Source organism: Rhodnius prolixus, unplaced genomic scaffold, assembly GCF_049639745.1.
Source record: "Rhodnius prolixus isolate KJV_2025 unplaced genomic scaffold, Rpr scaffold_1, whole genome shotgun sequence".
NCBI lineage: Eukaryota > Metazoa > Arthropoda > Insecta > Hemiptera > Reduviidae > Rhodnius > Rhodnius prolixus.
Window position 1 is genome coordinate 11,109,948 of NW_027411581.1, and position 16,036 is coordinate 11,125,983.

A 16,036-nucleotide genomic window follows, 5' to 3' on the forward strand; every position below is an offset into this window, starting at 1 on the left:
ATCCTGTGAATCTATTCTGCTTAATGGTAAGATTGGCTATCGTTACTTTAGCTTATGTCAAATAGTTTATTGGTCATATCTCTCTGTGAGTGTGTGTGCGTAAGTGTGTGTGAATGTGTGTGTGTGTGTGTGTGTGTGCGCATAGAATCATTGCTCAAGTAAGTGAGAATAAGGAAGAGTCAGCGGCTGGCCTACAATAATACAGATCAAATAAGTGTACAGTAATTATTCCTTGATGAGTAAAATATTTTTCACCTTCAGCTATCTTACTCGCTGCTATCACGTGGTAACTGAAACTTGCCTAAACTTGAGTATAAAAAAAAAGAAGTAATGTTTTATTCAATAATAACAACTATGCGATTTAATGCATGTTTGTTTAAGGTTTGAATATCAAGAAAATTAATTCTAGAAACGTTTTCTTACTTTATTGCCTCTATTATTCACGAGGTTGTAAAGTCATGGTTGATGAGTTAAGCAAGAAGATCAACCAAGGTTATATCTGATTGTCACGAACACTAAAGGGACGTATGTATAGTATTTTACTATTAATTACACGTGTTATAAGGTTCCCTATAAAGAGGGACAATAGTTCAATATTTATTAGATGAATCGTATGAATACTATTTATTTAGGCAATGATTTCAAGGAAGATTGTTCCCAAAACAATTAAAGCAGTAAAACAGATGAAGCTGTGAAAGATTTACGCAAATTTTCATGTAAGATGACATTTTTACTAAACGATATCTTGCGAAACATCCCTTCTATCAATCCGAACAAAAAACGTTCATTGTGTATTAATTAAAACATGGAATTTACATCTAATTTAATCTATGAATTTAGTTTCAGAAAATTATAAAATTACAGAAGAGTTTATAAAATTCGCGTTAAAGAAAAGTTAAAGTATCCTAAGTAATGCCAGCGCTAGACGTGACAAAATTTATGCAACAAGAACCTTTTATTATTCTCCAAAATGGGAGACATCAATTTTTACATGAAAGGTTAAGAAAGGCTTTAAAAAGTGTTTTATTGAGCTTTTTGAAAAGTCTTCAACTTATTCAAGTCATGTTACACTTTAATAAGACACAATCTTGAAAGGAAGTCCCGAGAAATTGATTGAAAACTTGCTACTGGTGCCTTTTTTCTTTAGGCTGGAAAAATGCGGAATTGTGGATAATAAATGAATAGAAATGAGTGATACTATTCAGGGATTAACTAAAAAGTAGAAAACTAAGACTGGAACGTAAAGGGGGAAAAAAATTGCAAGCAGTCAAGTCTTTCATTGGGATAACAAAACTTAAAATGATTGGTACTTAGCAAACAAAAACCTGTGAAAAAGGTTATGACTTATATTGTTCCTCTTGATAAGATCAAATCATTGACTGGTTTTAGAAATTACAACGAAATGTGAACTCGAACTTGCAACACACTTAGAAACTTTGGCTGGATAATTTCCAAACCAGTTTCCAAACAACATCGCCCAGTTTAGAAACAATCCTTCCAAGTGTGGATTGCTCTTTATTAGGGGATCCTCCCTTGAAAGCTGAAGAGTACCTGCTACTTTTTGAGGGAACTTTGCATCCCTGCGGCATAGAAACGAAGGATCTACGTTTACACTAACACCTCTAACACTCTCGTAGGGCTCCCAAAGGGCAGAGGTCGTTGATTTGTGAAGCAAAGATAATTCTAGTTCATCTTCACACTTAGGCGAAATACACTTAACAAATCTTTACTAGTAATAAATAGTTATGATAAATGATAAGTGGAGAAATTAATTTGTTATTACATACTGCTAGCAAATGATCTCTCATACATATACTTCTAAAAAGAAGCAGACAAGGAAAGAATTCATAAACATCTCATTAAAGAAACTGAACTTAAAGAAATAAAAACTAATTGAAATTAGCTTCGCTTTAGCGAGGGGCATGTAGCAATTTTTTGACAAGAGATTAGGGGCGACAAACATGCAAATTTACAACGTGCTACGAGCGAAGATGTGACCTTGTTTAATCTGCCCTTGTAAATAGGCCACCTGGCAGCATTGCTATCTATTGACTTTGTAGAGTTAAACAACTATTATTAATATTAGGAATTAAAAACTGTAACAATAGGCAGATGTACTACATTCACTATATCATTGACTTACTAAATTTAAAAAGTCTTTTAAAGAAGAAGTAACAGTAAAGTAATAACAATAAAAATAAATATGTAGATGCGAAGCAACATTGAAGTGGCTTTGAATAAAGTACCTAAATTGACCTAACTAGTTTATGCTTTGCAATATAAATGTGCATAGTTAGTTGTTGTGCAAACTAGTTGTTTTTCTCATAGGATAGAATTCATTTTGCAATTCTTTTAAGGATGGCCAAATTCTAAACTCTCTTCAATTTTCAAACAATTCAGTTCTGACTATTGAAGCTTTAAAATATTTTAATTAATACAAAATTCAAAACGGTTTTGTTTTTGGGCACTTGGTTGGGCAGACATGTGCAATGTTTGGCCATTATTCAAGGCCTTTTCCAATTAGTTTTTGCATGCTTGTCTCTTCTTCTTTCTAATCGGTCCCAGAATTACATTCATCTTCAGGAGAAATATAGGGCCAGTATGTGAGCACAGCATTTGCCTTGATTGAGCTTTCTATATGTGACAGAAACTTTGTAATTGAATGCCAAATTTTCTGCATAAAACTATTACAATTGATCACTGAAGTTAAAATCCTAAATTCACCAGAATAAATAAATAAATAAAACTCTAATGTGGCGGAAAAAATATCAAGTTTTGTTCTTGCGTATCTGCTTAAGAATAAATCTTTAGTTAACTTCATTATCAGTTTCACGCTTCGAGTTTATTGTTAACTTCAAACATAACCCTCTTATCAGGTTAACACACTGACCTAAATATTCCATTCGTTCCTGAAGTGGGCCAATCTCGTTACATAAAACTCCACACAAATCTATACAGTCATTACTACCGCTCTGATTCACAATATATCCACCAGAAAACTTCCTTCCTTCAAATCCTCATCGCAAACTAAAGCGGCGGTGGCCACGCCACCGTCTCAACATGTGTTGCCGAACTCGTAAAAATGGCGATCTAACGGCTTCCATCACTGGATGCTCGTTTTCTTGCACATGTATCTGTGTGTGTAAACAGATTACGGATAACGAGTGTCCAAACGTGGGACCTATACCTCACGGCATCGCAGCCACAATAGGTTTATTGTGCCTTCTCCTTTAAGATTTGGTAGACGAAACCTCCCCAAAGTTAAAATACGAAGAATTAAACTTGTTATTCAGATTAACTGATAAACATGACTAAGGACTATTTTACTGCAAAAATATGGACAAATTCCCTTACATAAATCATTATATATAAGATAAAATTAAATATTTCAAAACTAATTAGTACAACCATAAATTGGTAATAATTGTGATAATTATTTATTATTCTTACAATAATCGTAAACCTTATTTTAAAATACTTACTATCTTAGGATTACATAATTAACAAGAAAATGAATAGTTATTGGTAACTTATTATCTCTGCTAATTTATTCATAGGTTACTTACTACCTGCTTGCTGCTTTGAAATTGCAGCATTTAGCACTTAATCTTTCGATCTAGCTAGACAGGATGAATCTTTGCAGCGATTGGGTATTAAGGCGATGATCGCCGGGGTTTTTAATGAACTACAGATAGAATTAAATTTAAGCTTCTAGTCGAAGAATGTGGTAGATATTTTGAAATTGTAATATTGGGAAGGAATACATCTTTAAACGCCGTCAAAGTCTCAAATATCACATTATGAGATGTTTGAAAAGGTCTCACTTGGTCTAAATTTTCTAAAAAATTTTGGTTTTGTGGAGATATCAGTTTATTTAATTTCAGATAGAAAACAAAATTAAATTGTAGTTGGCTGTCCTACGAAGCTTCATTAAAGAAAGACACGTGGCTCTTCTGGCTTTATGAAGCGATAAGCTTATATCATTAGAATATTAATTAAGCATTTGGAAAGAAGCAGTTCAGTAGCGTTGCTCTGCAGAAGATCGATTGGTTGAAGCAATCACTATCTAATAGTTCAGTTATTTGTTAAATAACGACTTCGTTCTAACAAACAGAAACCAAATCAATAGCACGAAAAGTTGTGTCTATTTTCATACTCTCCGAACGTCATAAATTTCTTTTATATTAATTTTTCAACATCACTTATAATCTAGACTCTGCAGCTAATTATAGAAATTCATTGAATAATTTATTGGATAGCGAGGAGATGGTAAATTAATTATCACTTCTATCCGTAAATAGTGGGTGGTAATAGGATGCAGTAGGTGTAAATACTTCAGGGCGTTCACTGTAGTGCAACAGTAAAGAGTACGCTCTCCCTTCTTAATTATTTATAAGATGCAGGGCCGTGACCGTCCTTTACACAGAAATGAACCTTTAAATAGAAGCTACCCCTGTTCTCCTTAATTCACTTTGTACGGCGAAATATTCCAAATAAAAGTTGTTGATCACCATGACTATAATCGATTTATAATTACAAGGAAATCTTTGGAGCCATTTTAGACTAATTCTTAATAAATCGAAAAATCTATTGAATAAACTAGTTCTACTGATTGAGTCTGAGTCAGTTCCTCTGGTGGCACAGAATTTGAAATGTACCACACACGGGACGCTAGCACGCATAGTGCGTTTTTAAAAAAACCATTTATTTGAGAATCAAAGGAACCTCAAAAAGGAAATTTATGAAATAAAAAATTTGCCATATCTACAATTTTTTTTCAACAGTAGTATGTTTAAATAAAATCAACATGGTCCTTTTTTGGGGAAAAAAATTCTTCAATCTAAACAATTTCCAATTTCGTAAACTTGAGGACTTTACATAGGTGACAAAACAATGAATTATTCTTAATGAGTACTTTAGGGTGAAGGTTAAGAGGACTTCTGAAAAAAATAAATTTTCCCCTAAGAAGTTTAAAATAAAAATAATATGCAGATAGGTAGTTAATAATATGAGAACTAAAAGAAAATTTTCGTTGAAGAAAGTGAAAGAAAAAACCACATCTGAAGTGTCACACTTGGGTAGTCGTATTTCACTTGGAAGCGTCAACGGGAAAAACGGAATTCTTTGCAGATTAAGCTTTTTGCAATTTTTATTTTTTTTTTTCTATATTCACACACGGACAGACTCACAAAGTACAATAAACCTTTTTTAGGAGGCCTCAAAATAGGTACTGCGGTGGAGGGGGCGAAAAAACTTCGAAACGTTGATTAGAGAGGAAGTAATAGAAGAATCCCCACTAGTGAATTCCGATGACATAATTAATCAGAAACGCTACTAGATTTCATCATTCACAGTGTTTTTGTATTTAATGTAATGGAGTGATAAATGTTTTGCTAATGAGATATTTATTGTTCAAGAATTTTTTGAATTTTTACTTCCCCTTAATTAAGGAAGCATTGCGATCTGGCCAATTTTTACCGGATTTTTTTTTTTTTCTTAATATCCTTTGATTACGTAAAAATGGTTTAAAGAATTGATGTTTGTGAAGAACAAATTAACTCAAATGTGAATCTGTCCACTTATAAGAGACATCTATCTCGATCAAAGTATGTATGTTGTACTGTTCAGATGATCTAGTAGACCAGCGTTTCCCAACCTGTGGTACGCCAGTTGCTAGTTGGTGGTACGCGAAAAATAATCAACAATGGCGAACATAAAAATAAAAAAAAAAAATTAAAGCATAAAATATCAAAGAAACCTTTTTTTCCTATAATACATTAAAATTATTTTAATTAATAATATTATGCGGTAAAGTTATGTACAGTAATAAGGTTAGTCTGTCTCAAGATATACGAGAAAATATAATAGCACATTTAACAGGATTAAAATTGTCTTTCATTTTACTAAACCCGAAAACACAAATGATAGTTGGATTTCAAACCCCTACTACAATAAAGAAAATTTAGGAAAAGCTAAATCATTATCTATGAAAAATAAAGAAAATTTAATAGAACTATCACGTGACAGAACTTAAATGACAACTATGTAAAAATCTGCTTAAAGAGACTTGATTGTAATGAGTAAGCTCTATCCAAGCAATATTAAATTTAATTGGTACTTACAGGTAGTTGAATGCTTAAAAGAAATTAATTTAGAAGATTTGGGCACAAATATAATAATCCTAAAGAAGAACTTGGTAAATTAATTAATAATCTTGAAAAGAAAAATATGTAAGCAATTTTTAATTGTTTTTAAAAAAAGGTTTTAAAACTAAGATCTTACATTTTACTAAGTTTATAAAGTGAACATGAACTTGGAACTCCTTTGTAACAGATATATTGTATCTCTATACAAATAAGGATAATTATAGTAAAATAACGCACTCGGAATAACAAATTTCACGAAATACAATCATTTTTACGAAGTGGTAGCATGAAGTACTCCCAAGTGGTACGCGAGACAAAAAAGGTTGAAAAACGTTGTAGTAGACCATAAATATGTCTATTACAGTAAAATTGGTTGCAAAAATTGATATTTTTTTGTAAAAATTGCTACTTAATAAAAATTTTATTACTACTTGGTGTAATCTTCATTGGTGTTTTTTTAAGATCTAAAAATAAAGAAACTTAATAGATTTTACAGTATTTTTAGTTTATTCTCGCCTCTGGCTCCAACTTTCTCAGTAAAATTCCTATAAATTGGAAAGCTTTTTCACAAAATTGTTATTTCAGTGTTATGCACTGTTTTAGAAAGTGTTCAATATTTGTATCAAGTAAATATCATACAATAATACAAAGTGTGAAGTTAATGTACGAGCTAGAAAATCTATAAAATTGTAATAGTGAGGATTCACTCCAGAGATTTTTGAATTCGTCGAACGAATTATTCATCTGACGAAGATGTTCATGATGAAGATCCTCTGGTATCTGTAGAGATAGTTTTAGACTTTATCGCAGTGGATAAATGGTAATATATTGAAACAATAACTAAAAATGTATAATAAAAAGAACATCTACAGTAGGCAGACCAAGAACGCGATGGCAGGACTGTGGCAAGAGATGCTTTGGCATTGCTTGGATTCCGTAACTGGAGGGCGGCTGCGCAGGACAGAGACGCCTGGCGGGTACGTATTGAGGAGGCCAAGACTCTTCATGAGTTGTAGCGCCATTTAAGAAGAAGAAGATTTTTTAATTCGAACTTTTGCGTCAATTTAGTTGACTACAACATACATTCATCCTAATAAAACGACTTTTGAGGGAAACTTGACTTAGAGATTAAGTTCAAAACAATGGAAAGACTCACACTTCCAATTAAGTAGCAAACTCAACTTAATGCAAATCAGTAGTGAAATGGCACATTAACTTTTAGCATTAAGATATAAATGGCAGAACTTCACAAAGCACTAAACACTTGAACGGAAAGCTAACCTAATAACCTTCCCGAACAGATAGAATATCATAATTTTCTTTTACAAATGATTTTAAAACATGGAATACATCTTTGAAACTCAAATTCGAATATCAGTGTTACCTCCACCGCAATACATATTTTGAGGCACGATCTCAGTACTTCTACTTGGTTAAGTAAAAGTCCAGAGAACCGTGTTTGCCTGTTACTATCTCAGTGCTAACCTCTCATCTTTGACACAAGCGATTCGAGAACCTTCCAAAAAATTGGTGATTTCAAAATTTAGCACATCTGTGGTGCTGAATTTCTTAGGTATTTTTTTCTTTGCAAAGTTCTGCCTCTAAAGCAGTATCTGGGACATTGACCACAGACTGTAAAAATAGTTCATGACTTTAATAACAACAATCATACAAGAATTCCTTAAAATGTTCTTAATTATTGGGATTACGAAAGGAACTGTACCTCCATTATTTAAATGACGCCATTAAAAAAAAAAAATTGTTAAAACTAGGATATTTTCTAGTAAACTAAGTAATTGATAAAGCTAGAGAAATGACTGGGAACTGCGAAACGGCGATTAAATCGTTCATAAAACAATCGTGGAAATTATTCCGGTAGCAACTGGTTTTACAACTGTTTAAATACTTCTTAACATTATCTTGACTAAGGGAATTTATCAAAAAATTATTAACTCTAGTATTTACTAAATTCATCATTATCAATTATTCAACAAGATATTGGTTTGAAAATTTGAACTACAATTTAAATAAATACAGTAGTTATATGATAAATATTATATTAACCAGAATGCCTGGTGACTTCCTGTAATAGCTTCGTAGTCTATTGTTAGCACTTTATATAATAATAATAATATCTCAATTATTTAATAATATAAATATGTAGTTTTGTATCCTCATGCATATAAGATATGGCCATTGACGAAATAATTGATAATAAAACTAACATAAATGAGCGGATCACAAGAAGAAAAAAAGAATGCGATAAAAAAATTTCTAATTTACACAAGATGGCTTGATATATCGCCAGGTTTTAGGCGATCGCCCAACTTTAGGAGATTTCCATCTATTTCTCACAGAATTAACTAAAAAGTGATTGATTTGAAAGCAGTAAGCACGCCAAGTTCTAAGAACAAATTTGAAACCTTTTTTTTTTAGGGAAACTTTCAAAATATTAAACCTGATTTACATTTTTACAATTACATTTTCCTGCTAATGATGTCACCGGAAGTGGATAGTAGAAGATAATTTAAGAAAAATCAACGTAAAATCTATGAACCACTGATGAAATATAAATTAAAATCACAGAAATTTAGAATGTTACAATGAAATTCGGTAAGATAATTTTTGATGAAATAATTAAAGACTAACGGCGCTTCAAAAGAAAAAGAAAAAAAACTTGATTAAAAAACAGCCAACAGCAAATTTAAACTGAACTTGTTTTTCCAGAAGATTTGTAATTTCCAGTAAATTCAATTGTCAATAATTATTGCATGATACTCTTTAGTAGTTTTAAAAAAAAACAGGAAAAAACCTCAATGTTTCATAAAACTTACGTTAATCACGTTTTCTTAAAATAGTCTATTATTATTACTTTTTAAAAAAATATTTTTTTCTAATAACTGATCAATTATTTATGTTCAATAATTTTCACAAATAGTAAAGTACATAATTAAAAATGTAAACTAACTGGTGTTGGAGGACGTACGGTGTGGTTGGAAACATTCTACGTGTAGAAGTAACTGTAAACTTAATGTGGGGACCATCAGAGTTGGCACCGTTAACGTAGTTCAAAACTTTCCACAGTCGCTTGCTAATTAACACTTCGCAAATATAATTTACGCTAATCATTCTTCGATTAAAATTTAAAAAAAAAATTTCATTATTATCTCATTGTAGCAAATCCATTACTTTCTCTTTTATTTCATTCTGTGCATTAGAATTAGTGGAAATAATGCGATGGTATACAATTTTCAAAAATCCAGCTTTTATCAAATATATATATATTTTGAGACCTACTCTCAAATTTTACATTAAATTTCTCATATTAATAATTATATATTAAATAAAAAGTCCATACAAGGCTCGGAACACTTTTTTAAATTGACAGTCTACATCCCGCTCGGTTATTGTTAGGCCAACTTTATTTTTTTTTTCTAAAAAATTATTCCATCTGATGATAATTAAGAATGATTGCCAGAAAGAAGGAAGAAATAATTTTCAAGAAAAATTCTATCTAACCATACAGTGGAAAACTAGCCAAAAAAGAGAATAGATATGGAAGAACAAGTTAGTGCGCGTGAAATTTTGACAGAGAGATTTATAAATGTAATAGATAACCATTCTTATCAATGTTTTTATAATAATATACACTGCAAATAATTTAATCAAGTAAATTTTGTATAAGTCAAAATTATCTCAGTACTTAGAGATGATTTTTCTTTTTACTGGTTTCTAAAGCTTTTGACCTTAAATTTTTTTTCCAGCAGCAATGGCCTTCTTCTCGAGATGCCATTTACTTGATTCTTTTGATTAAACTTTCAAAATGATTGCTTCAAAGGAATAATAGCAACTGAAGGTAAAATAATTTCTAATCAAATAAATTAAATGGCCCTCCAAACTTTAAATTCTTTTTTAAGGAAACTAATTTTTTATTGCAATACTTAAAAGTTAAGACCAAAATTATATAATAATTATACTGTATAAAGGAGGATTTGCCCGATACTATAAAGAACATTTGGGAATTTTATCTTTTATAGAAAAAGATAAAAAAAAAAAAAAATGGTCAAATTTGGGCGTTTTTGACAGTTTTAATTCAATATAATATTTGCTTTAGTAAAGTTAATCATTCATTATCAAAAGAAATTGTTTAATTGAAGGAAAAGTTTCATATAAAAATAGAAAATTATGTGGCTCAATTTTCATTCAAGCGAAAGATTTAATTATTGTGCCTTAGAAACCAAGCGATTGCCGGCCCGCAAAGCTAAGATATATCGCAATACTAGGTTAGATCACACGCTTTGACCAAGGGTTTTATTTAGTGTCAAAGCACTTTAAAACAATTATTTAATTAAATAAGTTTGGTGGATAAAACCAGCCAATAAAAACGGGCATAATTTTTTTTTAATGGACAACCAAGAACAAGTGATCGGGGCCTGAAAAATTTGTTAAACTTCTTTCCAGAGTTTATTTAGAGTAAATTACCAAATTTATTATTGTTTTTAATTTTTTTATTTTTATCTCCTCTCAGTAGGTAAGATAAGCACTGCAATTATTTTATATCATTAACAATTAAAAAATATTATACAAAATTTAATTAAAACTATTTCAAGAAGAACAACAAAAACTTTAATTGAAGTGAAAATATAAAGCCTCGGATTATCACTAATTCAAAATAGAACATTTTATTGTCATATTTTTGTTAATTATTGTTGGTACTAGTTATCTTTACAGTTGGGGACATGTGTTTTTTTATAATATAGAAAGTCCATACGCTCCATTTGGGGCAGATAATATAACCAGCTGTTAAATATAGAATTATTGATTTAACGTTCGTATTTATTGGACATATTAGCTATTGTAATAGGTATATTATGTTTCATTTTCCTCTAAGATTTTTTTTTAAAACAATTATTTTAATTAAATAAGTAATATAAGTATTTAAAAAAAATTAGTCAAAATATTATCGTATTTTCTAGAAAAGTATTACACAATTTGGAACGTTAGGTTCTTATCGTTTAACTTATTTTTTGTGATAGTCTTTAAAAAAAAAATAAAACTCATTATAACGAGTTGGAGACAATAATTAGTGTTAAACAATAGTAAGTAAATAGTGTGTGCTGTCTGGTATCGTGTTAATGTTGAAAATGTTGTTAGGTACGCATTGCTGTATAAAATCAACGTGATGTGTTAAAATACCTTTTAAAAAAATTAAATAAAAAAAAGTAATCTGCAGTAAACAAACGTGATTGGGTTTATTTTTTAATTTTAATCCTTTATAGTTACTAAAATTATATTTATAAATTAATTAAGATGTGAAAAAAATGTAAACTTTAAGAATATATATAATATATTTATTCCAATATAATAATGTTGACTCATAATGCAGAAATGATATTTATTCAGCTGGTGCCAAACTTGATATTTTTTTTTTATTATTAACAGTAACCGGTTGGCAACAGTGTGATTTTATTTTATATAAATGATAGATTAAAACTAATATAAGAAATAAATATAATTTCTAATACTTACCTAGGTGGTCCATCAATTTTTCCAGATCGTCTGGTTGATTTGTCATCGTATTAATTATTTATTTTTACAAAATACTAATTTTATAAAATTTCTAAATCTAAAGAGTGGTTGTGAGTCAACCACAAAAAGAGGCGCTAAATAAAGAGAAAAAAAAGTCCGGCAAACTCTCTCAAACACACTAAAAAAAAAAAAAAAAAAAAAAAATTGCGCGATTAAAAAGTAATTGGTTTTATAGTTCGAGCGTGTGTGTGTGTGTGCCAATATTATCAACCCGTAGCGTCTCTAACTAGCAACACTGAACAGAGAAACACCTGATGCGATTCCCTCACTTGGCACTGGTTAAATGCTGTAATACTTCTTTCGCGCCACTTCTTTATAGTCCCCGCGGCTTCTTTGTGTTCGAGTCGGTTTACTCCCTCCGTTTTAACTAAACACCAGATAAGAATTGTGACAATTTTTTTTAGAGGGGGGGGAAATTAAATACAATAAAATTAAAAAACTAAAAAAAAAAAACTTCAGTTACAATACATTTTTTAATTGTTAAAATAGCCTTTTCTGACTTTTATAGGTCAAAACATTTAAATGTAATCACAGTTTCAAAATAAAAACCTAACAAAGAGCACGTGAATACATTTTATAAGCTCTTACTTCCTTCACTACAGAACAACAGTTATATAGACAACTCATTTTCCGGTAGAAAATTTAGGGGGTAAAACCACTTCCGTTTTACGATATGGTAATATATTTAGTGCATTCAAGGTTGTATTTTAATTAGAAACTGAATTAGAAAAAAATAAATAACTAGCCTACGTAAAACTATGGAAAAGTTTGTTTGGAGACCGCAATGTTGAATACACCTCGCTGATTTTATCAAACAATAGAATTAGCTCTACAACTTAATCAATTTGAATAGTCCTTCCAAAGACTTCTGTTCGTGCAAGGTACAGCTCATTCACTATCTCGGTGATCCAACAAAAGCCGGCCGAATAAAAAGGAAAGTAGGACGTTTTGATTGCTAAACTTTGGCATGACCAGAACTTAGATTTCTCTTACTGAGTTGACATTCGAAAGTTCCGGAATTAAAAATATTCTAACTTTAAATTTTAATTTAATTGAATCTTATATTTAAGTGTAAATTTGAAGTGATAAGCACAAAGCCAAAGCTTTCGCCAGAACTCCCTAAAATCAGTAATTATTTGAAACAAATAATCAGTAATTTGTAATATTTCTTTTAAATTTGCAATAGATTTATTTTGCAATTATTAAAACAAGTTTATAACAGATTTTTTATGTTATTTACATTTCTTTTACACAAATATTTCTTTAAATTGATGGTATTTGAATTATTTTGTACGTTAACAGTGCAAACAAAGCCTGTCTGTTTTGAATGACTACACAAAACCTATCAAGAAACAGTCTTTATAAGTAGAACTTTTACAAAGGCATGTATAATAATGCGAATAAAAAAGTAAAGTAATGCCTATTATTTTTTTCAGGCAGGCTTTACGTCCAACTACCAAATTAGGTGTCGTGGACGGAGGCGACTAGGTAATATACTTTACTATAGATTTTTCATATTAAACATTGAATTAAATCCAAGGCCTGAGATCGGGAATCGAACCCAGTACCACAACACATATTAGCTTTACAGGCCTCGCCTCTAATCGCTCGGCTACCCGTGGCGCCTAATAATACAACTAGTTTTGACGCTTTCTTGTCATAAGAGATCATCTGGCTCTTTTTTGTTTATTAATAGTAACATTTTCCTTACGAAGTTAGTAAAGGAGGAAAGACATTGTAACGTGCAAAGTATAATGAGTTCGTTGATTTTAAAGTAACGAAGTAACGAGGTGAGCAATGTTTGAAATAGTGAGTCCTTCGTAAACTTGCCCATCTAATGGTGGTCATCAAGGAAGAAGACATTCCGGTTCGTGATGTAGGAAACCGCTCTTGCTATTTAAATCTTACAACTTTTATTTTAAGATTTTAATTCTTTAAAAATGTTCCTATTTTGTGTTATAATTTCATTTCCTTTTTAAGATCTAAAAATTATAATTCTACTAGGAAAGGTATTAAAATTATTTGCAATAATTGTAATTACATTTGGCAAACACAAAAAAGGGTCACTTTTTTGGAGGGAAAAATACTTTTATCGATCACCTGAATTCTAATTTTAATTCTAAAAACGTTAACAAAATCTGTGGTTTAGTTCAAAATAAGGGGCGGCTAAGAATAAGCAAATATGGTCATAATAAAATAAACTATAAATGTGTGTCAAAAGAGTTTTGTATTGAGAAAAATGACCCAAAATTGTATCTTTCTTTCTTTACATTTCTTCGGATTTTCTTTTACTTTTATCCTAAAAAATGTAGGTGCCAAATTTAGTCGAAAACAGTAAAAAGATGAAGGAGTATATTACATAAATTATAGATAGTTAAGCCAAATAGCATTCGTTTGAAAACGAACTAAATTTAAATACTATAACAATATAAAAAAATTAATAGAATCATATGATGCGTGATAGTAGGGTTTTTTTATAATGCATGGATTTTGTGCTGAAATATTTAAGTACATAAACATGCTGAAGAACAAAGTAATTCCGCAAATATATAATCGCTAATAAAACCGCCGACCATATGATATCCTTGATGTAATTGCAGCTTTTACTGAGAAATCGTTTGTAAAAAATGTCATTTTTTATGATTATTCTATCATAGACATATTTATGTATTAAGACGATCAATTGAAATTAAGATTCTAGGTTACAGGTATAAATGATCAAATACAATATAACTTATTCTTTCATATTTATTACACTCGATTCGCTGTTACCAATTATTAAAAAATTATACTTATTTATATAAGAAAAAAATAAATAGATTAAGATCTGTACTTAAGTGCGGTTGTAACAATCATTCTCATGCATTTGTAAGTGGCATTCACCTCAATCCTGGCTGGCCTTGTGGATCTATCCATCACTTTTATCTTCAATTTTAGACTAACTACAAATTTTACAACTGAAGGTGCTTTCACAGGCCAGCTGGCTAATTGCTACATTTCCATTTAAGAGGTTTCAAACAGCTCAACAATATCAATTGAATTACTTTAAAAAGGAACTTAGCTATTCTAAATTATTTCCACTTAAAAAAATGTAAATTAATAAATTTGTAGAAAGTAAATGATTTCCGGACTTGGTTTCTATTAATTGAAATATATGTATTTTAATTTTAATTTGACATTTACAATTACAAGAGTACGAGATCTCCAGATTGACATGTGCGGAGACTTCTCCCAGTCGGGGTTCTCCATAGGCACTATTTACTCTCTGATTCCTAACGCCGAAGAAATCGCAGGACTAGCATCGCTTCTGTCGTCAAATAGTTTCAAGAATTTCACACAGCGGAAGTGTAATATAAATATAATAAAATGGAATAAAGAATGGAATTTCCAGTTTGTTGTTTTTCATTTTTCTTGCAACAATCAGCAAGTAATCGTAAGATTAAAATTAGAAAAAAGTAGCCAAATATAAATATAATAAGGCAATATACTTAAATTGAAAACATAGACCTGAATAATTCGACTGGTAAGACTGAATCTAATAAAAGGAATATGATAGTCAAGTACTCGAGTTATTGTTTACTAGACGGGGATGATGCTACGTCAAAATTTGTAACTCAATACAAATTAAACAGTTTCACCCTAGTTTGCTTACTTGAGTTAATACCCTTATTTCACTTAATACTACCATAATTCTATTAAAATTATTATGGAAACATTTGCAAATAATAGTACATTATTTTAAAATATTAGCCAATGGATTTTCCTTAAAACATAATATTGTGATGAAGACATGGTAGATTTCTCTCTTTACAAATGAATCTATTGTACATCTGTATATTATGATCTCCGTAGCTTACCATTTCAGTAGTCAGCACTCACATTTACTTTAGAATTCCTAATCAACTTGCATTCAAATGTTCAAATGGAGAAACGGATGCACTTTGTTTCACTAAGAATATAAAATTAAATAATGACCTTCGAACGAAAAACAATCATACTTCATAATTTGGATAAATATAGTTGACAAGGCAAGCAGATTTAATCTTCAGTTTAATACGCAGCATAAAGAGAAGCAGTTATACAATGTTTAATAATAATAAAAAAATTAAGTGTGATAACAGTATGGTGATATTGTTTAAAAAAATAATACATGCTCCAAACTGAAGCTTTAAAAATTAATAACTGTGAAAAAAAATGGAAGGAAGTGGTCGTAAAACTAAATAATAAAAATAGATTGGTTTAAACATTACATAAAACTACCCTGAAAGGCAGATCTCTCGACCCTCTACTTGTGCAACCTC

General features: G+C 30.3%; 1 protein-coding gene and 1 long non-coding RNA gene across 2 annotated transcripts in view; one reads left to right on the plus strand and one right to left on the minus strand.

Moving 5' to 3' along the window:
* The window catches only part of LOC141454168 (organic cation transporter protein), a 37,079-nt gene extending 25,041 nt beyond the window's left edge, over positions 1–12,038 (minus strand). The window contains exon 1 of the mRNA XM_074128115.1: positions 11,676–12,038. Within this exon, the coding sequence (XP_073984216.1) occupies positions 11,676–11,721 (46 nt within the window). The 5' untranslated portion in view covers positions 11,722–12,038. The remainder of the gene's footprint in view (positions 1–11,675) is intronic.
* LOC141454340 (uncharacterized) lies at positions 9,868–15,315 on the plus strand. Its single transcript, XR_012458640.1, has 3 exons — positions 9,868–10,002; positions 13,172–13,223; positions 14,928–15,315. It is a non-coding gene; the product is annotated as an uncharacterized lncRNA (long non-coding RNA).
* Positions 15,316–16,036: the final 721 nt, after the last annotated feature.